Here is a 27,569-nt window from a genome sequence, read left to right as displayed (position 1 = left end):
ACAAATGTGAAATAAAGTATTAAAAAAAAGCAGTAGGATCAGCCCTTTCTGTTCATTTACATCCTGTACTCCCCTTTTACACTTTTAGGAGACCTGAGAATAAGGTACGAGATAGAAATGACACACACAAATAATACGTGGCATTTTTAATGTTCTGTTATAAACAAACCAAGTGTATGGCACAATGTTTGCTTAATAGATGATATAAAACATTTATTAGGAAGTAAAGTGCTCAGTTTTACAGATCAATACATTCTTGATCACTGTAGAAGACTTGCATAATTAAAAGCTTCCTAATAAGACCAAACACTGTATATTACTATGGAAAAATCTTACCTTTGTAATAAGTGACAAATGATATTATAATCTAAAGTTGGAAAATGAAATAATAAAATGTTTGTAACATTCGTTAAGTGGCCATGCACCTATTGCAAGGCTCACTGTCAACATACACGGGTACCCCATGAAAACTCACTGCACTTCAAGATGAAGTTTGTTATTAAGTAACGACACGTTACAGAAATATACCTCAACAAATAGAGCTACGAATGCAAGTATTTTCGTAACAAACATATACTACACATAAAAGATAAACTGCCTGCTTGAATTTACATTTTGAAAGATAATTTTTTTACAGGAAACCTATTTAAAACCAGACTGATAGGTCTGGTTTCTTTCTTTCTTTCCCTCAGGAAGGCCCTGCCTCGCCAACTAGATCGCTTCTGCACACTCCCCGGGTCCCTGCTGCCATAACCCTCAGCACGCCACATGCTTTACAGGCCACAGACACAAACCTCAACACAAAGTGTTCTTAGCAAGGTTCCAGCTGATTGCTGGACAACACAAGTTGGGCCATTTGGCCAAAGTAATTGATTTTAAGTACATGATTATTTAAATACTATCTTAGCATTTAGGTAACACTTGTCCCTACAAACCCAACATCAATTACATGTTACACACATGTAATTAGTTAGCATGCATCGAAGTTCAAGCCGAAAATCACGTCACATAGCAACACACTACACATTTTGGATATACATAGCCTTGTTTTCGTATTCATATTTAAACTACTTTGGATTTATTTTCTATTTTCCTTGCATATCAGCTGGCCATGTGTATAGTATTGGGTTTTTGCTTTGTTTGTTTAGTCAGAAATGCCAGTCCAACATGGAAAACCTTCCTGAGGAAGGTTTCTAACATCCAAAAACTTTCAATCAAGGCAAGACAGAGCTTAGTCTGAGTGTCTCATTTCACACAAACGCCCTAACCACTGTGCTGTGCGCCGTTTTGGGAAGTTGACGGGGTCTTTTCTGAAAGATTATGAATTTCTTCTTAGTGTAGGACAAAATAACCAACAGAAAGAAAAAATACTTCACAAGAATCACAGCCTGTTTCCTTAAGTCGTTCTGTTCTCCAGCCAAACCTACTAAGAACTTCCAACCTTCACACTGAGCTTCCTCCTTCTCCACCTTTATGTTAATTAAGTTTCTGTGCGTACGGTTTCTTGTAAACCTAAAAATATGGAAAGGCATGAAGTCTGTATAGTTTTAGCAAGTTCTCTAGTTAAAGGGAAGGCATTCTGAGTCACTGTACACCCAGACAATGCAATATTAACAACATATACAAGATGTAAGCTTTGCCCAAGCAGTACTACCACAAGAATGAGATGCTAACCCCTGGCAACAACTGTTTTTTGAAACGAAAAGCACCAACATAACATATACGTGCTACTTCGTTAAATAGGCGTTTTTTCCTCTATACACTCTACTAATAGCTAAGATGTGATTATGTACCTTTCCATTTTCCTTTACATCAACTCCAAGTCTTTTAATCCAAGGCAACTGCCATCTTCAGGAAAACAAGCACAATTGACAACCTCCCTCCTAAACTGGCATTCCACATATGGAAACACGTTGCTAGGCAAAACTACAAACACTATGCCTCTACGTGTTGTATAGGAAACTAATGCAATTTCAGTGTTGCATCTCTTTTCAAAACCAAAGCTTCTATGACACAGAAAGCAGAGAAAATTAAATACTAAAAATCAGTGATTATACTACAAACACCTTTCCAAAGCAATCACGCGTTGCCCCTCAGCAGAAAAGCCTATGTAGAAAAATACCCAATAATTTTACAAGTAGTTCTGTTAAATGTAAATACAGGCTACATATTCAAGATGTAATTAGAACTTGATAGAGCATAAGATCAGATTTTCCCAACTGTCAGCAACTTCTCTGCCCCCCTCTCTGTCACACTCAAGGATAAGTTAACGTTTTTCAATGTTGTGTGCTTTTAAATAATATATTTTCTGCAAAGTAACCATACTTAATTAAGAACCTGTGGAATGTTTATCACAGTAACACTTAGATAATGACAACATAACACTAAAAAATGGTCACTTTGCAACAAAGCTGAAAATCATTATGTTGGGTGCGAAGAGGCAGTTCTCAAATATTACTTTTGAAATGCTACTGGAATGCAAAAACATGCAATGTGTACAGTTTCTATTATGGAATAATGTGTTTTACAGTTGTACAAACTAAGTGCACTTTCTTCTGCTTAAAGAAACAGTATTTCTCAAAGACAAGAAAAAAATGAACATTTTAAGTTAATTAAAATATCTTAGTACACCAAGAGTAACTCAGAATAAGGAAAAACTCTTAAAAAAAAGTGCTTGCTGTTTTATCTCTTTGAAAAGCGTCCGCTGTTAAAATGAACGAGACAATAACCTGATGCCATCTTCCTTTAAAAACTGCTTTCAAAAGCATTTATAAATCCTATTTTCCAATAGAAGGCAGAAAACTCACAGCCTTTCATTTGAGTGCTTTAGTAACAGCACATTATTTTGTCTGAAGCTTGCTGCCATCATGAAAGTGTTCATAACAATACATTTATGGAACCAAGATTCCTTGCAGGTAGATTCTGTCACACCTAGTGTCCATCCTGTCTCCTGCATTTTCATTTCCAAAGGCTGACAGTCTCACTGCTGGTAACACATAACTGAATTTTTACATTTGTTATTGATTGTCCAAGAATACCTCTGTTCTGCTTCACTAATGTGATGAGATGTGAAAAGCTATCTTCAATTAACGGTTGGTCTCAATGATCTTAAAAGGTCTTTTCCAACCTAAACGATTCTATGGCTTACATAGGTCTGAAAATGCCTAATGAAAAGAATATTTACTTCATTACAGTGAAAATGGCCTGTAGTGGTCTGATCAGGATGATCACCTCAGGTTGGGCAACAGTGGAGTAGTGTATTCGCTGGCTTAATACTGACCTGATATGTTTAGAACCACCTGCAAAGTTAATTCTACACATGGACGTTACTCCCTCCATTTCCTCCTCCCCCATCAATACCATCTGACTGGGAGGAAGATGGCCGAGAGTTCCTCGAACGAGGCTGGCCATTCAGTCCGAGGGGTGTTCCCAATCGATGGCTCATTTGGGATGCTGTATCATCTGATTCCCATCGCTCCAACTCCTCTCGCACAAGTCGCTCCATTTGTTCCCTGTGGATTTCATTGTCACGACCCAGTCTTTCATCCTAAACAGATTAAAAGACACAAGCTGGAAGTGCAGCTTCTGAACTGCAGTCAAAGCAAAACCCTATACAAATGAGGGAAATTCTTATACCACTCAAGTATTTCGATAGGCTAGTGGAGAAACACAGCTACTGCATTAAAATCTTCTCCTTTCAGTGATCCACCACCAGGTTGTCACCTTCTCTTAGGAAAGCACAATTTGTAATACAGTTTCTAACATTAAATCCATCTCCAGAAACGTAGAACACAACGAGGAGAGCACACCCACAAGAAAGCCCCGTCTCAAGACTCAAGCAGAATTACTGGCTAGAACAACAGTAATAGCCAGGAACACCGAATCCGTGACAGGGCAGCTGCAAGTCTGACCTGTATAACCCACCAAGACAGTCCATCTCGCCCACCCCTCAACAGCCCTATTCTGGCTGGTCTTGCCACATCATGAAGCCAACTGGTTTTAGCATCCACAGACATAACGTTTGTCCCACTAGCCACTTCCAAAGGGCCCTCAAGAAAGAGAGGGTGGGAGAGCAGGCAATAGAAGCCAGATAACCCTGGTGACAGAAGTGACCTGCTTCCACCTGCCACACAATCCCAGAAGGAACATGGGAGAAGACAAGGGTGCGTGGCCTGCTGGGCTGGATTTCCCAGACTCTAACAGCCTAGTCCATAAAATCTTTGTATTAATCCCAACAGACACCAAGGAACGAACAAGCTGCTTCAGCAACTACTGACCACCGCTGCTGTCCAGTTCAGTGGTTTAAATGGTGCTCTGTTCCCTCAGTGTGACACAGGCCTGCTATAAGATGAGCTGTCATATCTGGAACTTGCATCACATCCCTAACGTTTCACGGTTTAAATCTCCTGTTTTCCTAATGCAAAACTGAAAGCACTTGGCCAATGCCAACACACCCACCTCATCTTTACCATCACTCCCTCAACTCCCAAGCCAAGCAGCAGGAAAAAGTGCTAACAGTAAGCCAGCCATGCAGGTTGTGATCAGGCAGGAGACCGGGAGTTTCTTACCTCTGTCACTCCATCTAACAGTCTTCCCAACACATCTCTCCTTTTTAGTTTGGCTCTCTCCATCGCCTCCAGCTTCACAATGACCGCATCAATCTTGGAGACAATACTGCCGATAGAATGCTCCATGCGATCGACCCGCCTCATGAGTCTGAGGGCAACAAGCGTGAGCTTCAGTGACTCTCACATTTCCGAGTCACTATCATTCTCCCACGTCAACACACACAGCAGGTAAGGCTGAGACAGCATTTTAATTCAAGCATGCATCTGACCTTCCACAACCGAATCCTACTGTCTAGGAAGGGAGAAGGTACACAAGAGTGAGAAGGTAACACAGGGTAAAGCAGATGGAGGGGAAGCACATATTCCACTGTTTTCTCTGCTTTTAGGGCATCCTCATCAAAATTTGTTGGTTCTGGTTACACAAATTCTTCATTCAGCAAGCGTTGCTATAATTAATATGGAGATCTATCATTTTAGACAGAATACATAGTCACAAATAACTTGATCTTATTAAAAATAATAGCTGAAGAAACTAAAATAACCTCAAGGTTTTACTACTAAAAAAACCCAGAAAAGTGTCCTGGCATTATTGTAGCGTAACCATTTTATCTGTCTTTTCTATGACCGGGATTTAAGGACACAGGTTTTTTTGTTGAAGGTTTTGGTTTTTTGTTTGTTTTGGTTTGGGTTTGGTTTTCTAACTGGTTCCCATGAGCCTCTATACAGTATTTCCAGTTCAGATAGCTACTAAAAAGGAGTGACTTAAGCACCTTAAAAACATAACATTTACTTTTATGAATAATTTTATTAATATTCAGAGTTCTAGGAAAGACTACTATGTAACTGAAAGAAGAAAAAAACTCACAAGAAAAAAAAATCAACAAAAAAAATCCCACCATGCAGGTTTGTTCCCCTCAGAAGGATAAACTTACACTTGGAACTCTTCATAGGAAACCCCACTTGAGCTGCTGCCCCTCCTCCTGGAGCTGTGTCCACTGTCTTCATCCTCATCCTCCTCTGAGTCGTCCAGGCTCCGGGGGAAGCTGCGGCTGCTCAGAGGACGTGGCAGAGAACTCCTATCCATGTCCAGGTCCTCCTTTGTGAAAACAGAAGCCACAGACAGAGAAGAAGATATAAAGAATTTCACCTGCACACAGGGGATGTAGGTGTCACGGTCAAAGACCTCCTGCTCTCCCCCTTGCCTTTTTACAGTTCTGCTCAGACAGCCAGGGATGAGAGCAAATATGAAAGGAAATAAAAGGAGTCTTCTGGGGCAGCAAACCAGCAGGGGAAGAAAACTGGCAGATGGCACTGGTGGCACACCACTCCCAATGCTGAGCTCACCCTCTCTTTCTCCAGGTCATCTCTCATCTGCTGATGTTCATGTTCTGTCAATTCCTGGTCCCCATCCTGGTCATACTTGGTAAATATTGCTTCAATCTCTGCATCTGTGTGCCCCTTCCTGAAAAAAGTAGTAGCAAAACCAGTTCCTTTACTTCACGTTTTTCAGATGCTGAACAAACTTCAATTGCTAGAACAACACTCTGAATAGACTTTCATTCCCAAGCCAAAGGCATGACTGATCCCAATGCTGCCTACAAATTTGCAACACTGATGACAACAAAAAGCTCAACCTTCACTTTTCATTAGTTAATAGCACAAATCTCCCCTGGACTGCATTCTGCTCCTTCACAACCATCTGTTTTAGACCTTGATTCGTTCCCTTTCCTTGAACTCCCACCTGTTCACAAACTCCTGCAGTGGCTCTGACGGAAACATTACCATTTCCTCAAAGGCCTTCGATCTCTGCTTCCTCATACCCTTTCTCCCCCACAACACAGCAACTCAAGGAGGTTGAGCACCAGAGTACTCTGGTGTGGGGTTCACCCCACTGCAGCAACACCAGCCACAGGGCAGACTCCAGGGGCCAGAGCTCAGCAGGGCTGCTTAGTTAAGGCTTCTCTTCCACTGCAAACCGACCACTCTCTTCCCACTCCTCTCTTCTTCTGCAGTTCCATCCCACAGTTTCAAGTTTTCCTTTGTGCAATGCCTGCAGACCCATATGCCAAGATCATTTACCTTCACACATCTGTTTGTTTACATAAACCTCCCACCAGACAGAGGAAAAGCACACGCTTCCTCACCCACTAACCAAAAGAGCAGCACTGCTGTCTTGTCTTTATTCATATCAGCTACTCTCGCTATATCACAGAAAGGACAGAAAGAGAAACTTCCATTAAAGACTTAACATCAAATGTCTCTGGGGATATTACTCAAGGTAAGAAGTAACAGCTTCCTTACCCTTTTAGATCTTGCCGGAGTTCATCAAAATTTAGTTTTCCTCCACCTTGTCTCAGACTTTCTGAAATGTCATCAACAGTAGTTTTCTTCAATTTAAGTTTGATCATGGCTTTGTTGTAGCCCTAAAAGAACAAGTGAAATTTCGTGTTTTACTTGTTATGAAATGTTAATACTTGATTTCTAGTAAATTTTCTGATTACACAAATCAGCTAGTGTACACTGTCATTCAGTGTGTTCCAAGAATTTGCCTTTTCCCCCAGTTTATCTGCCTTTTATTTCAGTGTTTAAGTGGACAACATACAAATACTTTTGCAGTTAGAGGTAAGGTTTTCATGATTCAATTTGCACTGCAGGTCAATAGGAATGGAGTATTTTGTCCCAGTAAGAGAACTCGGGCAGTTACTGACAGTTAAGTGACAGTTTTAAATACTGCTGACAAAATGGGTACAGCTTTCTACGGTCATTTTGCTTATCTCTTATTCTTCAGTTGTAGGAATGACCTTTTTTTTAAAAAAACAGTCCTCATCCCAACAAAGCACTTTTCATTTTTCTCTGCTCTGTTTTAATAACCAGTTTCAAGTTTTAAACTCTGAGTTACTGGTCATGCTGAGTATGCGTTTAGACATTTCTGACCACGGTACAGCACTGCATCCATGCCACAGCATGTGCACGAACACATGTTTTTCCCTAAACTGGGATTTGGGTCAAACTCTTAACTTTGTATTTAACAACCTTACTAGGCAGCTGCCCCTAGGAGCTCTCATCACATTATCCAAGACTTGCCTCATCTTGTTGCCTGAAAGGAGGTAATTCTGAATTCTGTCACCAAACCAAAGAGCAGTTTAGCTTCATCAGTTCAAATATTTCTGTATGTGCCTAGACAGACAAATCCTATGTTGCATGCACTAGGCTAACGATTCAATGCAGAGTCTCAGATGAGTAAAATACATTGTGACGGAAAGTATTCATTCGTTTAATTTAACTCAGCTCAGATTCATTTAACTAAGAGATGTGTATTTTTGTTAGCTGCTGCCAGTTTTATTTTGTACTGTTTATATAGCATTTTATGGAGTAAGTTCAGATGCAAGGAATGAGATGTCAAACAAAAAGTTACTTTTACCTTTCTGATAAGGTCAGACAGTTCCATCTCTGCCTTCTGTTGAGCCATATCCGATTTGACTTCGGAGTATGTATCATTGATAATAGCCAAAAACATGTTCTGTTCATGAGAAAAATGAAAAAGCCCACTTTGAAACTTCAACAAGTCTGAGCCCTACTACCCCATGACCTCCATGTCCAGGCCTATACATTAATTTTTTAAAAAAGGCCAGGAGAAGATGGTGGGCTGTTTATAAAGCACTAACATCAACAGCTTAAGATATCAAAATATGATGCACTGCAGTATACAATTTTTAATCGACTACTTATTACTAACAATAACTGAAGAACTACTTTCCAGAGAGGTTTCACACTTACACGCAGTAGCGGCAATAAACCATGCCTGTTTAACATTACACATGTAAGTTTGGCCTCCTACCTGCAAGGCCAAACTTACACAGATAACAGTGTGAATTACAGGCAACACAGCTGGCAACAAAAATGCCTGAGGAATCAAGTTAACTATTCATCCCATAACCAGCACAAACACATGATTCGTACCTCTACTAGAGCTCTACTTGCATTTCAGACTAAAGATAAACCCAAAAAAGCTTAAAATCAGACACTTGGCATGTATGCCACCAACTCTTTTCAGAATTTGGTCACTTGTTCAGACAAAAGAGAAAAAATTGGTCTCACTAACCCTGTACTAATCATGTAATTTACTTGAGACACACTATCATCACTGAAAGGGTCCTGCTAAACAGGGAGTAAACATGACTGAATTGCAAGCTGGACATTCAAATTCAAAAAGAATTACTCAATTTACTGGCACGTTCAATGCGCCACTCTCATACAGAAAGGCAGTGTTAACCTGTTTCCTCATGGACTTAAAAATGGACTTAATACTTCAGGAGAACAATCTTGCAATGCTGCATCTTTATGCATTCTTGCCCAACACCAGAGAAGTAAGAGGTCACTTGGCTACTATTTTGTTTTCAACTGTCCAACATTAAGAGTTGGTGCTTTCCGCCCATCTTTCCTAACTTAGTTGCCAGGTCTCAGACTGTTCTCAAGGAGCTTACAGCCAAATGACAGGATGTGCAGATATTAATAAGCACAGAAATTATAGCGAGTGTTTTGGATAACCTGCTGTGTCTTCACACCCCAGTGCTTTTCTGCTATGCCTCAGAAAAAAAATATTTCTTTCCCTTGCTATACACTAGCCTCTGCTCCTACAGATTTTGTGAGGTGCTTCAAAGCAAGTATGAAACCTGCTTCACATGCTTCTTTGGCCACAGTGACTCCTGTGTTATCTTCAGATGGAACAATTAAATTTCTCCACTTCCTTACTAGTGAATAACCAAGATGAAGTCTTCTCCCACAAATTTTATCTGAATGCCATTTCTCCTCATGTCAAAGAATAATAAAAAGCTTCATTAAGTACAAGGGTCATTAAATAATTCAAAAAGTTATGATGATACAGGACTGATGCACAATTTTAAGGTTAGTAACATCCTGCTTTAATGCTTGCCACCTTATCAAGTCACCAAAAGACACACAATTTGGGGAATAATCTGAGCATTTCTTGCTCGTGTAACAGCTTTGGTCTGGTGGTATCATCAAAACCAAAATTACTACATATTAATGTTAGCACCAAACTAACTGAAAACTACATCCAGGTAGAAGGTACTAGAGGTCTTCGCTTATACTGACATAAAAAACCCTAATTTACTTGGTTTCCTAGGTTTCTAAGAGACAGGTCTCCTCCCTCTACGTTGCTTTATAAATTATTAGTAAGACTATAATATGAATTCAATACTAGTATTAACAGAGAGCATACAAAAGATGAGTACTTGCTCACAATACACTCCCTGTTTGAATTTATTTGTCAGACAATCACATCTACATCCTGCCTCTCAGAGAAGTTAAGCTTCTTATCATACTGTTTGTCAAAAAGTGTACAGGTAATTTGCACTGGGAAGGTGAGAAAGACAGGGCTCAACTGTGCCCTGGTGAAGGAAAAGAGGATAGAAAAGAGGCCTTTGCAGACAAACCTGCATACCTGAAAGCTGCTGTACTGCTGATGAATTAGGCTCTTCTAGCAGACAAGCCATGTGTTGCATGCATGAATTAGGTTGAGGTAAACACAGCCAGCCACACATTAGAGCACTTTATAAACTAAGAGGCTGCATGGAACATTACAGCTACTTTTCACCAAAAGATATGGGCTTGCTGTGGATGCCAACCAGGCAGTAATCAGATTTTAAGAGACAAAAAATGCTTTACAATAATAATAAAAAAATAAAATAAAATAAACCACAATGTGGAGCGCTATATGGGAATGACAACAAACATACAATGCAAATTTATATGAAAAAAAAATAATTGCAGTGACAACACATGCAACATTCAGGCCCCCACATGGGCTGCACACTCACCATTAGCAAAAAAAGCCCCAAGTAGTACTAAGAACCCAAGAGATACAAAAACTGCCACCTACCCACCCCACATAAACAAAGGCGTACATACCAAAAGAATGAAGAACATAAAGAACACAAATGTAGTGAAATAAATTGGTCCCAAAATTCGATTAGCTTCTTCAACCTCTGTGAAGTTGAAGTCTCCCAAAATGATGCGGAACTGAGTAAATCTTAAAAAACAAAACACATCCAGGAGTTGAAAAAAAAACACACTTCTGGAGCTGTACAAGAATTCTCAAACTATTTTACCCTAGCAGGCTGATTGATGGGCAGCAGAGAGGTCTGCACTACTGTAATACTTTATCAGGCACTGCAATAGGCAATTCCTCAAGCCCATCTCTAGGAATAACCAAATTCACAGTCAGATGCCACGTGCACAGAACAAAGCCATAGGATGGTTACTTCTGACTTTCAGTTACAACTGATAATGGGGGGCAACAGGAAGAAGCAGAGCAAACCAGTGATTACCATTGTGAAGCTTTAAGACACACTCCTGTCCCTCTCCTCCGGCACTCTTCCAGTGCCAAGGCTGGAAGAGGCTCGGCACTGTACGGCACCATCAGCATATTTCAAGTTCCTCTGCTTCTCTATAAAAATCTTTTTGCAACACTGCCCCAGTGTAAGGGGGCAGGGGGAAACTGGTAACTGAACTACCCGGTAATTACCTCAGTCAGAATCAGGTTATGTTGTACCAAATTAATAAAGGAAAAAACTGATTACCAACCCAGTATTAAGTCCTCTCTCTCTCTCCTGGATTCTAGCAGATACTTAAAATTTACTAGTTGGCTGTCTAATATGGACTCTGTGAGTCAACCAACTACACATACGATCGGGAACACAGCATTATCACGCATACAGCACTGCAGTAAGCATTACAAACATACGTAAGCATATGATCATTCAACTGCTAAAGACAGTTATTGCTTTGTCTAGGAATGTGACCAACTGTTATAAAAACCATGTCAACCAGAAACTGCCATTTTTAGCTCACTGATCTAACAATAGCATATCCTTAATCTCACAGCAATGACAGTTTGTGTACTAAAAACGTTACAAAAAAAATGTATTTGCTACTGAGCTCCATCAACAGTGATATATCTACATCTGTTTAGATGGATGTCATAGAATTTTTTGGTCTCTGACGAGGCAACCAAATCCATTTACCAATATACTGAGAAATTCTTTGCATTTTTTTTCTTGTACTTACATGCAGTCCTGGAAAGTGCTGAAGTCATCAATTTGAGTGCCAAAGACAAGATAGGCTAACTGAGCATAAGCTAAGAAAATTATAAAAAACATAATAGCAAAGCCAATGACATCTTTGACGCAGCGAGACATGGTAGTGGATAACTGACTCATTGTTCTGTTGAAGTTAACAAATTTGAAAAGCTGTTAAAACAAAACACACAAAAAAATCCACAACTGTAAAGACAAGGAAGACAAAAATTTCTTAACACAATTGCTCTCCAGCCTTTTACACATGAGATGTCTTACTGTATTTGACTGGAGACAAAGTCAGTTAATTTACATTTAAAAATACATCACTTCCTAAAAATGCTGAGGATTGCAAAATGCAAAATTCTGTCGGAGCACCAACTTCTTGTTTGGGTGTAGTGTTTTGTTTGCCCGTTTGTTTTCCCCTCCTCTATCTGGCATCCTGGCTTCAGAGCAATGTTACCGAAATGCTTCCAAAAGCCTATTTATTTATCTTCATCTTCAACGAAGATGTCAGCTATGAAGTAGTAAAATATGGAAGAAGTCACAGTTGACTGCTCTGAGCAGGTGATTGGACTACAGGCCTCCTGACGTACCCTCCAACCTACATCATTCTGTTACTCTGCAGTTTACTGTATTTCTTATAAGCCACTTTATTTCTTAAATTTAGATCAGTTTTGTCTTATAAAAAACTAAGAGATTAGCCAAGTTCCTTGATAAACCTAAGTATCACTTTTGGAGTACTAGAGTAGAAATTCACTTATCATTGGTCTTACATTTTCCCCCGACAGATTAATAACTAAGTGCTCCTCTGCAGCTTTATACATACAGAGGACAGGAAAATTAGTATGGACATGAAAAGAAGTATCACTAGAAAGGAGGCAGTAAAACAGAGAAATTAGGTTTAACTAAATTTATATATCTATTTTCATATATCAATCAAATATCAAATATATTTTCAAATTAATTGGACTAGCTTTACCAATCCTTCCAATGATTCAGAAGTTTTGAATAGATAAAATGGGCACAGTTAAACCAGGCTAGGAAAAAGCAGTACTCAGTAAGAATTATTGACTTATCAACTCAGGAATAAAAACATTTCTTTACTCGTCTGCTGTGACAAAGCACTAGCACTGACTACCTCTACTAGGCTTAAACAAGGGCTGACCAAACCTGTGGCAAATTACAACCTTGCTTTTAATCTGCAAGAAGTTACTCCTGTGCTTTGACTTTCTGGCATAACCAATTTTAGGAGAAACAACTAAACCTCAAATAATATATCAGCTGAAACTCACAATGCTGCTTACATTCTAATGTTAGAATAAGCGTGTCTTGGAGTTACCTTAATCCAGACAAAAAACACAGTGACTGCAGCAATGTTGTTGAACTGCATTTGCCAATATGCCAAAGGTTCAAAATTGGGGAATGAGTTCTGATCTTCCAGTAGCTTCTTCAGGAGTGTATCAACGGTTGATGTCCTATAGATGCTAATTCCTATAGCTACAACAGAAAGCTGAGGACAAAAAAAACATACACATTCATGAAAGATGATTAGGGTTTTAAAATAACTTGGTTTAGCCACATACATCGTAAAGTTAAGATACGAGGAACCTTATGGTAGCGCTACAAATAGCATGATGTGAGCTTTAAGTAAAAGCAAATACATTGTTTTCAAGGTGTCCTAACTACAAAGCTAGTTTCAAACAGGTAAGTAACAGCTACGGATTGCACAGAGCCTAGGGAAAAAAAAAAAAAAATAAATCACTGGAGCAAACTTCTCACAGTCCTTCAGGGTCAACCCTGCTGGTCACTGACCACATTACTGTTTAGGGCCAGGCAGTTGTGAGGACTAGAGGGGGCTGGGTTTCACCACCTTTCAGTCAGGAGTAATGTAATGGTCCAGTGGTTGCTATTTGAAATAGGATCCAAACTAGAACTTCTGGACACATCAGGAAATGCATTTCACAACAGAACCATTACAGTCCTAGACTACAGACAAATAGCCTGGGAGTAAGAAGATTTAGAAATATTTTCCTTACCACAGCTGAAGAACAGCGTGATGGTGAAGCCTAGCAGGCTCAGAAAAATGAAGCTGTCACAGAGAAAGAAATATAAGGAAAGAAGACAGCAACTCAAAAGAGTAAAGATGAAAGAGTAAAGAGCAGAAAGCCAGCAGTAGCCAAAAAGGGACTAGAGTTTCCCTGGAGTACAGACTGAACCATATTGCTTGTTCTGGGCAACAGCAGAAAAGATGTAGTTTTACCATACAGGTAAGGTTCTTGCTTTGACCTCTGCAAACATGCTTTTTATTAGCATAAATGAACACTTCATCATGTATACAGAGTCATAAAGTACATAATCCTAAACTAGAACAATGTCCTTCAGACAAGGTATAAGCATAGAATTTTGACTCTTTCTGTGAACTGAATTTTACACTCACACCCCTGCCATTACGTATAACCAACAGCGCACAGTTCATGTAAACATCCTCCTAAATGGTCCTTCATTTACAAAGCACTGTGATGCAAGTATGATTTCTCCAGACTGCATATACTAACTTCTAGGCATAAACCTTTGATTCATCCAAGCTTGAAGACACAAAACAAGTGTGGGATTGGAACTGTTTTAGCACTGCTGGCTTTGTATACTTCTGGTAAGCACAGCCTGATGTAAGCCCAGAGTGAATTATATTACATAGTTCAAATTCAAAGCTCAGATTTTCTGCTATACCAGGATTACTGACATGCGACACTGTCTGCTTAACCCAGAAAGCAGCCCTGACAGCTGCTAGCACTCTACAATTTTGAGACCCTTCTTCAAACTTGGTATTAGCTGGTATTTTAATACTCCCATTAAATTTCTTTGTGGTTCTTCGCAAATATATTCAAATTCCAGTCACGTTCCTCCAAATGCAAACCACTACTTGAAAGCAAATGATTTTCTTTCTTGAAAGCCTCTGTAATAGTCTGTATCAGATTCTTAGAATAGAAATGAGGGCAAGTTTGTCACCTTCCATAAACGGCTGTGCCTTTATAGACAAAAATTGTGAAAAAGCATACTGGACAAATACTCTAACTTTTCACCAGGACGTAAAGGTCGAAACCACTAAAGACAGAACAAGCAAGTTAGCAAAATACACCAACACTACAACACAGATTAAAATTGTCTTATTCAAACTCATAGCCCAATAGTCTGGAAGCATCCTCCCTAATAATGGGTCTATCCCTTAAACCCACCACAGCAATACTGTCATTAACATTTCAGAAAGCAATTTTAGCCTTATTATAAAGATTACTTACCACAATGATAAGGATATCAAGGCAGTTCCAGAGACTTCTGAAGTAGCGCAGCCTATGAATGTGAATTTCTAAGATCTCTTCCACCATATAATAAAGAACAAAAAGACAAAATGCCATTTCACAGGCTGCCAGGAAAAAATCAAAAGTGGAGATGTAGTGAATCAGCCTCACTGGCTGAAACTGCCAAGATGTAACAAGGCCTCCAGTTGCTGGAAACTCCACTAACAGCCTGCATTTAAAAAACAAGCAAAGAAAAAAAAATATTTACACAGCGCTGATGAAAAACACTACTAAAAGACACATGGTTTTATTTTACATTATTAATTAAATAATGGAAACAGGTAAAAGCCCACATACGATTCAGAGAAGCCACGACACAGAACAGAAGGTAAACCTTACCGCAGTCCATTTTCACTAAAACCCAAATCATTTCAGGAACAGAAAGACCAGTCTTCATCTGCATCTGTTTCACACTGTCTGAAAGACTGATGTTTTATATCCATGTATTTATTTTAATGAGCCAGATTGCCAGAAAAGTTGCCTGCAAACTGCAACCAAGGCGTTGTGGCATCAGGAAAGTCAGAACTGCCTCCAGCTGGCGAGTGCAGCCACCACATGAACTCCCACTTCTTTGACAGGGAGATGTGCCGCTTCCATTGTTTGTCTCCTTTATACAAACCATACGCTTACCCATGTCTTCAAAACAAAGCAATCACAAGACAACCCCAAGTCTACAACCTACACTGTGCAATCTTAAGGCCGTCACGCTTCTGTTCATACCTGACAACGCAGAATAGGTTGATGTTTGCATTGTATACAGAGAAATCAATGAAAGCTGCTCTGGTCCCTCTGTCCAGCCACAGGTTCTTCTTAAGGCTAGCAATCTGCACAGCTGTCACTTCTCTGGTCCTTGAGAGGTCTTGGTAATAGCCAGCCCCACTGTATGTGGCAATCAAGCCCCAGTGGCTGCTTCCATTCAAATCCTTCTCATTGGTGTAAGTCCAGCTAGTTCAGAGGTGAAACAGAGGGAGCACTTAAGTGTTTCTACTTTCAACTTAAAATTAACAAAAGAGACAGAAATAAAACCTGACCAAAAAAAAGTATCAGTTACTTAAAGCTACTTTCATTTAAGAGGTACATGTAGCAAGTTTTGATGTACCCTGGGGAAAGAGCTTACAAAATTCCTCTGACTAACACAACAAAATTAAGATGGAAAGCTGGGTCACAAGTATATTGATTATGAAAAGAGAACACATAAATCCATTCACACAGAATTTCTATCCTCAGGGAAAGAAAGAAAATTGGCGTTTACATAGTTACGTTCCACCTCCGACACCTTGTTACAGTTCAACTCGCACATTGGCCTCCAAGAAAGGCAATGTTATTCCCATTTTTAGCCAGGGAAAACAAGTTGGTAAAACCCACTGCAGCAATACAATCCGGAATCACAGCAGAGGTGCTCCCGAGTTGCACAGTGTACGCACAGCATACGCATAACAGCTACCAGTGGCACAATGACAGCACCTAAACGCAAGTGGATACAGAGGACAGTCCCCTCCCAGTTCAGTAAGGTTTCTCCACGAGCAGAACTGGCAGCTGCTCAGGATCTACCTGGCTTTACAGACAGAACATACAGCAAATGCAGAGTCGCTTCTGCCAAGTGACCTACTGTGCAATTCAGCATAACCCAGGTCAGGGGCGGGGAAATAAAAATGCGTATCTACAGGAATACTACATACGCTGTTCCATTTTGAAGTCCAAAAGGAGCAGTATCTTCATTAGCTACAGAATAGACATCATAGCAGTCTTTGATTTCATCCTTTAAGTCTTCAGGTATTGAGCATGAACCATTTCTCACTTTCAGCTGCCGAATGCGAGGCACCCCTAGGAGCAGGTTCTCATAATAAATGAAGCTTTTGTTTTCTGCCATAGTTTTGTTGTTGTACCACATCTCCCAGTAAAGACCATCCAGCAAAGGTCCTTCTGCAAACTGGAGAAGACAGAACTTTAGTTTGCATGTTGTCAGCACTGTTTTCATAGATCTTCACTCTGTAGACGAGTTAGAACTGCAGTTGATAATTTTTTTGACATAAGACCTTACTGTTACCTGTTCTCCAACAACATCCTGCAACCTGGCTCTACTCTGCCCCACTAGCATGACCTGGGTTTTAAAATGTCACATATTAAAGGCCTACTTCGTTCCACAGCTTTGACATCATGCACAAAGATCTTCATGCACAACCCCTACCACATTAGCAAAAAGGTCCTGGAGGTTAAATTTACAGGCCATGACAGGACAAACAAATCAGAGCAACAAAGATATAAAAAAAATTGGGCTTAGATTACCTTCCAGAAGTCATCCATTGTGGACAAAGTTTTGAAATCAGTTTTCTCCATTTTTGATACAGGTGTTTCCAGGAAGAGCTGCGACATAACCCTTGTGTAATAGTACATACTGGAGCTCACTGTCCCGTAAGTCACTGCAAAAGATTTGGTAATGGGTGAGAGGTAAAGAGGTAAGAGAAGGGAAAAAAAGAAGAAAAGAAAGGAGAACAAGAAGAGAGAGTACTCTGTTTTGAATACATCCAGTTGCATTCATATAGATTTTGCACTGAGAAGTTTAAGCTTCAGAACAAAATAAAATCCACACCAAGCATCATTTGTCTGTCAACTGTGATTAAAATACAAAAAGCAGTGAACAATAGACAGATCAATCAGTTTAAAATACTCAAGTTCTCCTTCCCACACCTCATTCTATTATTAATGCTTTTACAAAAGCTAACTTCAAGAAAAACAAAGGCACAATTGAGCAGCCTGAAGAGAGGCAGCTAGTGCCTTTTTAGGTGACTTGTGCTATCCAAGCATCCCCAGAGAGCTAGCACAGATGGCGCAAGACCTCAGAAGAACTATGCCCTGCTTGAGCAGATAATGATGGTCACCAGGACATCACAGGGCACTGTGAATGACATTAGCCACCTATGGTTAGACAATGAAACTCTACCCAAGACATGTAGTGCTTCCAAGACAGTCTCCCCACAAAAAAATAAATGACTGTGTGTTACTACTTTTCCTCACACTGAGCCAAGCATTTGGCTGAGGAACACAGAGCATAAATTATAAAATTATGTACAAAGCCAAGATGGCTTAAGAGAACTGTCTCTGGCACTGTTACTACCTATAAATACTTAAACTGTTTTATGGGTAAAACTGAGACAAGCCTGAAAGATTAAGTCTACACTGAACAATTTTATAAAAACATCTTATAACAGGGAAGAAAATCTGTTCTCTTTAGTAACTAGAGAACAAGAACTATTTTTAATGGACTTTTACTGTGGCACATGGAATGTATCACATGACTGTGCAATACCTGGATTCTCGCTAAATACATACTCTCAAAAATACAAGAGCACAAGAAAAGTCCATAACATTTAGCCTGCACTGGAAATCTCTCTCCTAGGACATGCCAAGCCACAGAGCAGCCTGTCCCATAGCTACTGCTTACATCTAAAATGAAAAAGGATAATACTTAAAAACATCCCACTAACGAGTTAGCAGTATCTGTAGGTCTTTAACACACTATACTTTTCCTTTATTCTGTTACCAAAAGTCTTTTTCTGTAGTAAACCAAATTGTTAATAGCCTGCAATCAACCTTTTTCTGCTGAAACCAATTTCACTTTACTGTAATTCAGGTCTCTCACTGCTACACCTCCCCTTGTAGTAAAGCACACCAGCCACAAGCAGTCTTATGCTACTTTGTCCATAAACCTGCACTACACATTCTTAAAGGACTCAGGAAGGAAAACCCCATGATATTTAGTATATAACCATGCTTGCAGTACAAGACCAAAACAGTTGTGTCAGTGGTTTAAAAGTTTGGGGGTTTTTTCAGTAATTCTACTCCAGACAAGCAAGGCAGACCTGCTCTCAGAGCCAGTCTACCAATGTAGTTTTGCATTTTCTTTTCCACTCCAAGATTCTCTCTCTCCAAAAGCAAAACCATCACCTTGTTCTATTACAAGTGATCATAAATGACGACTTCAGTGTCACTGACAGTTCAGGCATTTAGAACAGAACTGCCCACGCTAAATATTGAAGGCTTGAAACATACCAGCTTTCCAAAGATACACTAACTTAATGCACACAGATTTTGTTGTTATTCTCCGTAGTAACCAAATAAAATATCTACTTCACAACTCCATAGTAAGTTCTATTTTGCATTGTCGTACTAATTTTTATGCAAATATATGAACACGACTTCTTTTGACTGTTAAAGAACCCTAGGGATCTTGAAACTGAATTGTATAACAGCTTCAAGTTCCCAAGGCCAGAAAAGACGACTGCTCTCAGAACCATTACATTACACCAGCCACAGCCGTTCATGGGGCTGTCTGAGGCCTGTGATAAACATCCCATACTATCTGTGCTCCAGCATCACTAAGGTTCTTCACCCAAAGAACAGCAAACTCAGTTCAGGCTGCTTTCTTAAACTTTGGATCCAGGAATATTGTTGTGCAGGAGGCTGAAGATCCATCAAGCTCCTCACACCTCTGGTCAGTCCGTATTTAGCATAATCTGCTAATATTACCTTCAGTGTTGATTCTAGAGCACCTAACTCAAATCAGTCACCTTCTTAAAAGCCAAATTAAAAAAAAAAAAAAAAAGAAAAAAACGGTAGGTTGAATGTTACTCCATTCTGTGTTCTGTAGTGTTACAATACTTCACATGATATCACAGGCAACAAAACAAATGACACAGATAATGGAAATCTCCAGCTGTGATCCATCTACACTTGAGTATATATAGGCTGCAGATGCATTTAAAATATCCATCATCATGCAAACACAAATTATCAGATATTTCTAAGTAGGTAGCATGATCTCTGCCTTTCCAGTTACTGTGAAGAACTTTTATTCTTAGAACGATGTGTATATAAGCTCAGTGATAAATTTGGAACTCGGTGATTTCATTTTCTGTCCTAGTTGACTAACTCCCACTCTTCACATTTAACAGTTCTGTTCAGCAATTCAAAATGCACACCGGAAGCATTACGCTGCAGTGCAGTACTACGTTAAAAAACATGCTCCCTAAAAACAAAGAATAAGTATATCATCATCCTGCTTAAAGGTTCAAAACTTGTTATGGCACAGAATGTTGCAGCATTTTCAAATCTCAAGCAACAATTCAAGCACAGGAACAAGAGAAAGCTTTAATTCCAAGTATTTGCCTACACACCTGCCTATTAATTAATTTTCCTCCCACATCACTGAAACAACCTTCACTCTGGAATCACAGAGAGTAAGCAAATTGCACAAAACTGGATGCAGTAGTGCCAAGCAGTACTTACAGACACACAAGACCATAAGGAAAATCATGTATGTGACCAACTCCCGTAAAACACTTTTCAGATAGCGCTCTCTGCTGGTGTTGCTTTCTTCCATGAGTCTTGTCCCCCACAGACCTTAAAAGGAAAACACACATCATGATGTACACAGATGTCTGACACTACATACACAAATGGCACAGTAAGTTCAGTGGTTTTGAAAGCTTAACCTATGTCATGTCTGCTTCATGTTCTTCTATGGATTTTAACCTGATCAAAGTTCAAGCAAGAACAACTTCTTCCATAGCCTGAACGGGGTCTGCAGTATTAGCTATTCATGAGACACGGTAATAATTTAGTAACAGCTCAGCAGAACAGAATCTGCTGAAGATTTGCCAGAAGTGCTGTCACATAAAACCACATGGTATGAAAACACATGTAAGTATACAAATACATGCACAGATAGCCATCCTTTAAGAAATAAGTGCAGTGTTTGGGGCTTTTTTTAAATATGAAAAGCATTGTTAGATGAATGAAAACGGATATTCAGTATTGAACCTATATTAGTAGTCTTAACTAACTTTCTACCTGAAAGGAGCATACATCAAACATTCTTAAAGAAAACAAATCGTAACTTTCCTTTCTCAAATAGGCAAGGCTTGTCCAACAGAGATGCAGCAGGGATCTTGGTAAGTACATCTACACGATTTCTTTCCCTGCTCAACAAAGAATTATCACTGACACTTTAGTAGCAGCCTAAAGGAGCAACCACCATCTGGTTGTTAAACTGAGGAACTGCATTAGCTTAACCATTTTTGCCTGTTACTAGCTTCACATTGTACTTGACATTGTCAAGAAGACAGCCTAAGAGCAGTTACTGGACTTCAGTGATCCTTTCTAAAAGGGTAACTGAAAAGCAAAAGGATCTTTTAAACGGAGTCTCTAAAAGAAACAACCGTCTGAGAACAGAAAGCAGTTAGTAACCATACTTATTTCTCATGCCTAATACAGAACAGGAAAAAAAGCTGGGAATGGCTGCTGATGCTCAGACCATAATTGCTACCTTCAGGGAACTTCTCCATTTAATCCTAAACAAAAAGTGACTTGACCTTAGTTTATGGTGGGAGACAAAGCATATAAAAATAAAACTTCACTCCTACAGAAGCACACCAAACTTCCACTCTTCTCCTTTTCAGGTTTTTTAAACAGCCAACCTTTCGTAACACCTTTATGTTCTCAGCAGATGGAAATTAAGTAACCTCAATCTCCCTAAGTAAAAATCTTCAATCCATCAAACGTATCACAGTAATTCAAAGTCAAATGGAACAGCAACAAGGGATAGCCAAAACACATTATAAAGCTGACAACGAAGAGAGTTCACTTGCTTTGCAACCACTGCTGTAAGACTAAGACAAAGGGCTAATGTGCCTGCTGCAGAACTTCATTCCCTAACAAAGGGAGAGGAATAAGGCAGCTCCTCCCTCTATCTCCAATACAAGGTGTGTTCAGAAAAAAAATAATGTGTTAGATGTTTTCAGAAGCCTTTCAACTACCACATTTTTAAGTTGTGACCTAACCGCAGTCAACCAGGAAACTTCTCTTGCATAGGCACAGCAAGCACTAATACCCTTAGCCTTAATCTCTGTTCACACTCCTTAATTAGTAACTCATAACTTTCACTAGTGTCAGCCCCCAAAACGAGAGCTTTTCCAAAGCTGTTCTTTAAGGCTAAGTCTGAAAATTTACAGATAAAGACTGCAACTTTACTACACAGCATGCCAAATCCTCACCGTTAGGTCATTCTTGAAGACAGAAACACAAAACCATTTACAGAATCACTAATAATAAAGAACGCAACAAATTCAGCCTCTTAACACAGCACTACGTTGCACTAGCAACCCTCATAATAAAAGCAAGAAAACATTAAGAAAGGAAGAAAAGGCTGGAAACAGCCAGTGAGCTAAGCTGGCAAGAGAGTTGAGTCCCGGCTGTCAGCACATTACTCACCAATAAGAAATGTGGTGAGCAGAAAGCTTGCAAGGTCAAATTCTGTCATATTACAATATTTTTAGGAGTCAGTCAGCAAGGAGCAGAAAGTTACATGTGAAGAAACAAAACCAAAAACCAACAAACCAGCACCAGAGATCATACAATGATCTTTGTGTTAAATGAACTCTACATTTGCTCATCACCTAGGTTGAAGCTTTCATTACTTGCCATGTTTTTAGAAATTTAGGTCCATTATTCCCTTTTTTCTTTGTTATAATACTGCATCAAGAACAGTGGCAGTAAGCCCTGCTAGATTTAAGTTGACATCTACGGCAAGCACCAAAAATGTTTCACTTCTAGTCTCTATTAATAATTTTCTGTTCATTCCTTACATAAATTTGCTATTCATCAACTTTCTGACAGATCTCATTTATTAAATGAATAAGCAACTAAATTGTCTCACTCATTCTATAGCCCAAACGGCTTACCGGACAAGTATATGAACTCAGAAGAGTTGTTAAAAAATAATGATCAAATGCAAATAAAAAAAAGATAAAATTTCATCTTACAATAAAGTCTAGCTTGTTCGGTACTCAATTAAAATCTGTTTAGTTTACGCATAAAGTGTTACATACATATACATTATATGTATTAAATGTGTGTATATGTACTTACATATACACACATACCTACGTAATCATAACGTCCAGTTTATGAGGTACAGAATGCATATAAAGTAATTCAGATTTATGTAAGAGTTAAGTTCTGAACGCCCTCAAGCCAAGATACCTATCACTAACTGATCTGACTACACAGAAACTCAGATGCTGGGGAAAGAGTGGGCTGAGGGAAGGAGGGTGAAGTGACCCTCAGGCAAAGATGCTCTGTCCCAAAACAACAAGGAAACACAGCCTCACCATCCTTAATTCACATTCCTTAGTAAAGTGTAATCGGAGCCTACACTAGTTCAACTCAGTAATAATGCCACGATGCATTCTTCATGGAAGTAACAATTAATGAGTGACTGGAAATGATATTTGATACTTCCATTGAACAATAACTAAGAAAACCTTTCAAAAAATGCTCCTTTGTATTGATGCACAGGGGAGCGCAGCAGCACTAGGTGACCAAGTACAGATCCGAGGGGCAGATTATCTTTCCAGCCTGGCTCTGGAAATGGACTTTGCTCTTACCCATTAAAAACTTCTGATCACTTTCTCCTTAACAGAGTTGAATAGTCATCCCCTCCTCTCTTCTCAGCATCTGGGATGTTTGCTGTAGAGATCTGCAAAACCAAACAGACTAAATCTACTCCAGACTCACATTAGAATCTGGGAAGAATCCACAAAGAGAAGAACCTGAAGTGGAGACAGTCTGAAGTAGTTAACTTTCTATTCACTTAGTAACTCTAGTTACAGTCTCCCCAGTAATTGGAAGTACCAAAATCCCATTACCTTAAATCCTCTCTGCATTTTTATTTCACAACTGACAGCAAGAAAAGTGCAAGGTGTCACTCAATATCCTTCAGCTGATGCGCGGCTACTTGTTTAGCCATGGTAACACTATCACTTTTGATATCCAAAGGATTACTCCCTCTTGTTGAATTCTGTGTAGTGAAATGGAATTTTATTAAATAAATCTATGTTAAATTTCCTCTAGTCATCTTGAAATAAAACTGAGTACTCGAGCATGCCATTTTCTAGTCTTCAAAGACCCTCACAATTATCCACGAAACGTCAAAAGAGCTACTGAGTACTCTTCCCAGTATTAAAACCTCAGTTATCCTTCAAGTGCCCTATATTAATGTCAGGCTTGAAATCAGCCCTTTCGCTGTGCAGCCTGCAGCAATCACATTCTTCAGAGGTTAGTTACTTACGCAGAAGGTAAGTACAGCACCCTGCAGTACCTCCACAGCATCAAAATCACACCTAGCCATTTACTGTGCCTATAAATTAACGGCAGCATTCTCATGAAAAAGCCAGGAAAGGATCTGTCTACTACAGCAACTGTAGCTACACTTGCCTATAAACAGAAAACACATGCAGCTGAGAAATCAACAGAAACTGTGGATAGCAACCACAGGGATAAAGCCACTCCAAACATTCCTAGAACATGAAACCAAGTCTTTTTATTTTACAGCTAAAAATAGAATACTACCAGTGTATATGGACTGTCTCAAACAGCAAGAGGCAGCTTGGTCCACAGCCATTATTGAAAATTTTCGTTTTCTTGCACTGCAAAAATGTGTAACTTTGCACTGTCCTCCACACAGTGCACACTTAATGGGCTCACACCCAGTAGTGTAAAGAGAACCATACAAGTCAAAAGGATGCATGATGTTACCATGTCAAAGGTGGTCCTCATCTTTCAGCCTGAAAGCAGAAATTAAAAGTTAAAGCTATGGTCCCAGATCAGCTCCCAAACTAGTTATTCTAGCACAAGATACGTTGCTTTTAGGCAGCAGAACAGGTAAGGGATCCGTTTATCAGAGCACAGCCAGATCATCTCTGGCAACACCTGCCTGCTGATGCTGCTGAAGGCTCAGCTGCACTCACTCTGCCCAGCACAGCCTGCAGTGTCACCAAAAGCCCATTCCTCTTGGTTCTGCTACTTGCTCAGCTGAACAAGGTGAAAATACATATATAGGCTTAAAGACAAATAAACTACTTGAAAAAAGCACACTAAAACCAAGCAAACTTCCTCCATCCAAAACCAACCCTAAGCTGTAGATGCAGATGAACTATAGATGATTCAACAAAGTGTTTTACCAAGCCTTCATTAGAACGGTAGCTCACAGGGGAAGGCGGTGGCGGTGTGGGGGGAAAGTCTGCCTGATGGACTTTATTTCCATCTGCAAATACTCTGACGTTACAGAAATCACCTGGTATTAACCTCTGCCTTCAGGTTCAAAATGGCTCAGAAACCCACATGAAAATCAGTCCTAGTGTGGATAATCTGTCTGGAATATTACTGCAGAAACCATGACTGAGATGGAACAGTAGTAACTTATGCCACAGCATCACAAAGACACTCTCATGTCACGTTCAAATACCACTATTTTTCACCACAGCTAAAAGCACACACAGGACGTTCCTTCTCAGCAACAACTAGTACGAAGGGAGCAACTGAACAGTCTACTTTGATAAGAACTTTTATAAAAGGACTTCACTTTCTCCATGTGAAGCAGCTCCTTTCCTAGGCATTTATGTATCTCAGCAACAGACTAAAATAAACACACCGTTGAAGACTTCGAACAGAGCAGTGCCAGTTCATGCATAACACGTAATTATCACTGATATTCTTCCTGGCCATTCTGGTCTCCTTATGAAGTGACTTAGACCACTGAAAACTTCCCCAATAAAATCTGCTGAAAAGAAAACATGCCCTATTCCATAGTTTCTGCAAGTCTGACTTGCATCCAAGTAAAACACTGCAATGATCAAGAAAGATTTATTATGGTGCAGAGAAATCATTACAGCAAATGATTTTTGAATGCACGTGAAAATCAAAGTGAAGACGTACAGAACATACAATAGCCTAATTTACAAGTCCCTGATTAAAATCTTGTTTGTTTTGACACCTCTGCTGAGGCTGTGCCAGCCAGTAACAGTACTGTCACTTTAGAAAATTCACATTTTAGAAGAGGAAACCTTATTTTCTAAATGTGTTGACTTTTCCTGCAGGTTTATAAAGATTCTGCCTGACAGTTAACCAGCCCACGTTTAAAACCCTCACAATTTGATGCTGACATTTTAAGGTGCCCAGAAAAGGATGGGGGGGTTCCTGACATGTGCTCCCATACCCTTGAATCCAACAAACTCCCCATCTACCATTTTCTCTGCTGGGTCAAATCAGCCCCGGACAGGCCCGGCCCAGCGCAGAGGTAATGCTGCAAGCTCAGAGTGATGCTCCCAGTGCCCGCCTGACACGGTCCCACCGACGTTCTCCTGCTATGTCCCTTGCTCATGGCATCCACCGGCGGCTCCCAGCAGGCCAGGGCAGCCCAGGGCAGCGCGCAGGAGCAAAACATGAGTAAAACACCCCCACAATGACCCCACTCTATGCACAAATGGCAGCCTAACCACCTCTTCTATAGGGAGGGTGATGAAGAGAGGACAATTATTCCGCTCCAACTCTTCGAAGACCTGGCGTTGACCCACATGTATCCAAAAGTGACTCGGGAGAGTCTCTTACACTAAAAGCAGCCGGGGAAAAGCCCCGGGGGGCAGAGAGCGCCGTGCTCCAAAGGAGGTGAGGTGCGTGTGCTGGCGGCATGGCCAGCCCAGGGAGCAGCCACGGGCGCGCACGGAGAGACGCGGCCTGACAGGGGCCGGGCAGGCGGCAGAGAACGCGGGGAGCGGGAAAACCGGGCAGGCAGCGAAGGGGCGGGTGGGAGAGGGGGCAGGCGGGGCTACCAACAGCTCGCCACGGTTCCTCTCGGCGAAGGCTGCCGAGCAAGGCCGGGGAGCCCGGCTGGGGCAGGGAGACAGGGCTGGGGACAGGGCCGGGGCCGCCGCTCACCTCGCAGTCGCCGCGCCAGGCGCTTGGCCCAGGTCGCCCGGCGGGGCGCGGCGCCCTCCGGCGGCACCTGGTGGCGGCCCGGCACCTCCGCCCCGCCGCGCCCCGCCGGCCCCCGGCGCTGCCGCCGCCCGCCGGCCTGGCCCGCCGCCGCGCTGCCCAACGACGACGAAGCGCCAGCCGCGGGGCCGCCCCACTCCACGTCCATCTCCAGCACCGACCCTGCTGCCGCTGCCGCTGCCGCCGCCGCTTCCTCCTCCTCAGGCTCGAAGCCCGGGTTGTCCCGGCTCCAAGCCTGCCGCGAGCAGGCGGAGAGCGGCGGCGACGGCGGGCAGGAGCCGGGCCCCGCCGCCTGGCCCAGCCGCTCCAGCTCCAGCTGCTCCCGCCCGCGCCGGCAGCCGCCGCGACCCGCCATCAGCCCGCCGCCACCGCCCGGGGCGGAGCGCCGCCGCCTCCGCCCCGCGCCCGCCCTCCCGCGCCGCCCGGGGCACGGAGGGAGATGTAGTCGCCCTCCCGTCCAGCGTCCAGCGGCGGCCGCGTACCCCCGCCGCCCCCCCTGAGGGCCCGAGCCCAGCGGACGCCCTGCGGCACCGCGGCGGTAGCGGTGGAAGGCTGCCGCCGGGTATTTCAGGCCAGCCGGGCCTCGGTGCGAGCAGGAGTCGGCCCGGTGGAGGGGTTTTACTTCACGGATGGCGGCGGAACGGCTGTTCCACGCAACCTGGAGAGGCATCAAAGCCCCTCACGCGGCGGGAGAGCCCCCCGCCCCGCCCCAGCAC

At 41.3% G+C, this 27,569-nt stretch overlaps 1 protein-coding gene across 2 annotated transcripts; it reads right to left on the bottom strand.

The window, feature by feature from the left end:
• Nucleotides 1-131: 131 nt before the first annotated feature.
• Nucleotides 132-27,219, bottom strand: PKD2 (polycystin 2, transient receptor potential cation channel). Of its 2 annotated transcripts, none has more exons than XM_056360197.1 (15): nucleotides 26,797-27,219; nucleotides 20,311-20,424; nucleotides 17,311-17,444; nucleotides 16,704-16,954; nucleotides 15,745-15,969; nucleotides 14,965-15,193; nucleotides 13,008-13,178; nucleotides 11,658-11,839; nucleotides 10,500-10,620; nucleotides 7,990-8,088; nucleotides 6,870-6,991; nucleotides 5,913-6,030; nucleotides 5,501-5,664; nucleotides 4,569-4,716; nucleotides 132-3,547 (listed from the first exon to the last, which is right to left on the bottom strand). In XM_056360197.1, exons 1-15 carry the CDS (start codon nucleotides 27,206-27,208, stop codon nucleotides 3,314-3,316), a joined length of 2,724 nt encoding a protein of 907 aa, XP_056216172.1. In that variant the 5' UTR covers nucleotides 27,209-27,219; the 3' UTR covers nucleotides 132-3,313. The 2 variants fall into 2 exon arrangements, with proteins under 2 accessions (XP_056216172.1, XP_056216180.1); XM_056360205.1 differs by having other exon boundaries at nucleotides 5,501-5,661.
• Nucleotides 27,220-27,569: the final 350 nt, after the last annotated feature.

The sequence above is a fragment of the Falco biarmicus genome, chromosome 1, assembly GCF_023638135.1.
Source record: "Falco biarmicus isolate bFalBia1 chromosome 1, bFalBia1.pri, whole genome shotgun sequence".
Lineage (NCBI taxonomy): Eukaryota > Metazoa > Chordata > Aves > Falconiformes > Falconidae > Falco > Falco biarmicus.
The sequence above is the reverse complement of the archived record's forward strand: the minus strand, read 5'-3'. Positions and strand labels throughout refer to the sequence as shown.

What these genes read in the sequence shown, in the direction of transcription:
- PKD2 (XM_056360197.1), bottom strand. Translation starts at nt 27,208, where the DNA reads ATGGCGGGTCGCGGCGGCTGCCGGCGCGGGCGGGAGCAGCTGGAGCTG. An exon ending in CAATGGATGACTTCTGGAAG is followed by an intron (nt 16,955 to 17,310) that starts GTAATCTAAGCC and finishes TGTCTTCTCCAG; the next exon opens with TTTGCAGAAGGACCTTTGCT. An exon ending in ATGACCTGGAGAAAGAGAGG is followed by an intron (nt 5,665 to 5,912) that starts GTGAGCTCAGCA and finishes GTTTTCACAAAG; the next exon opens with GAGGACCTGGACATGGATAG.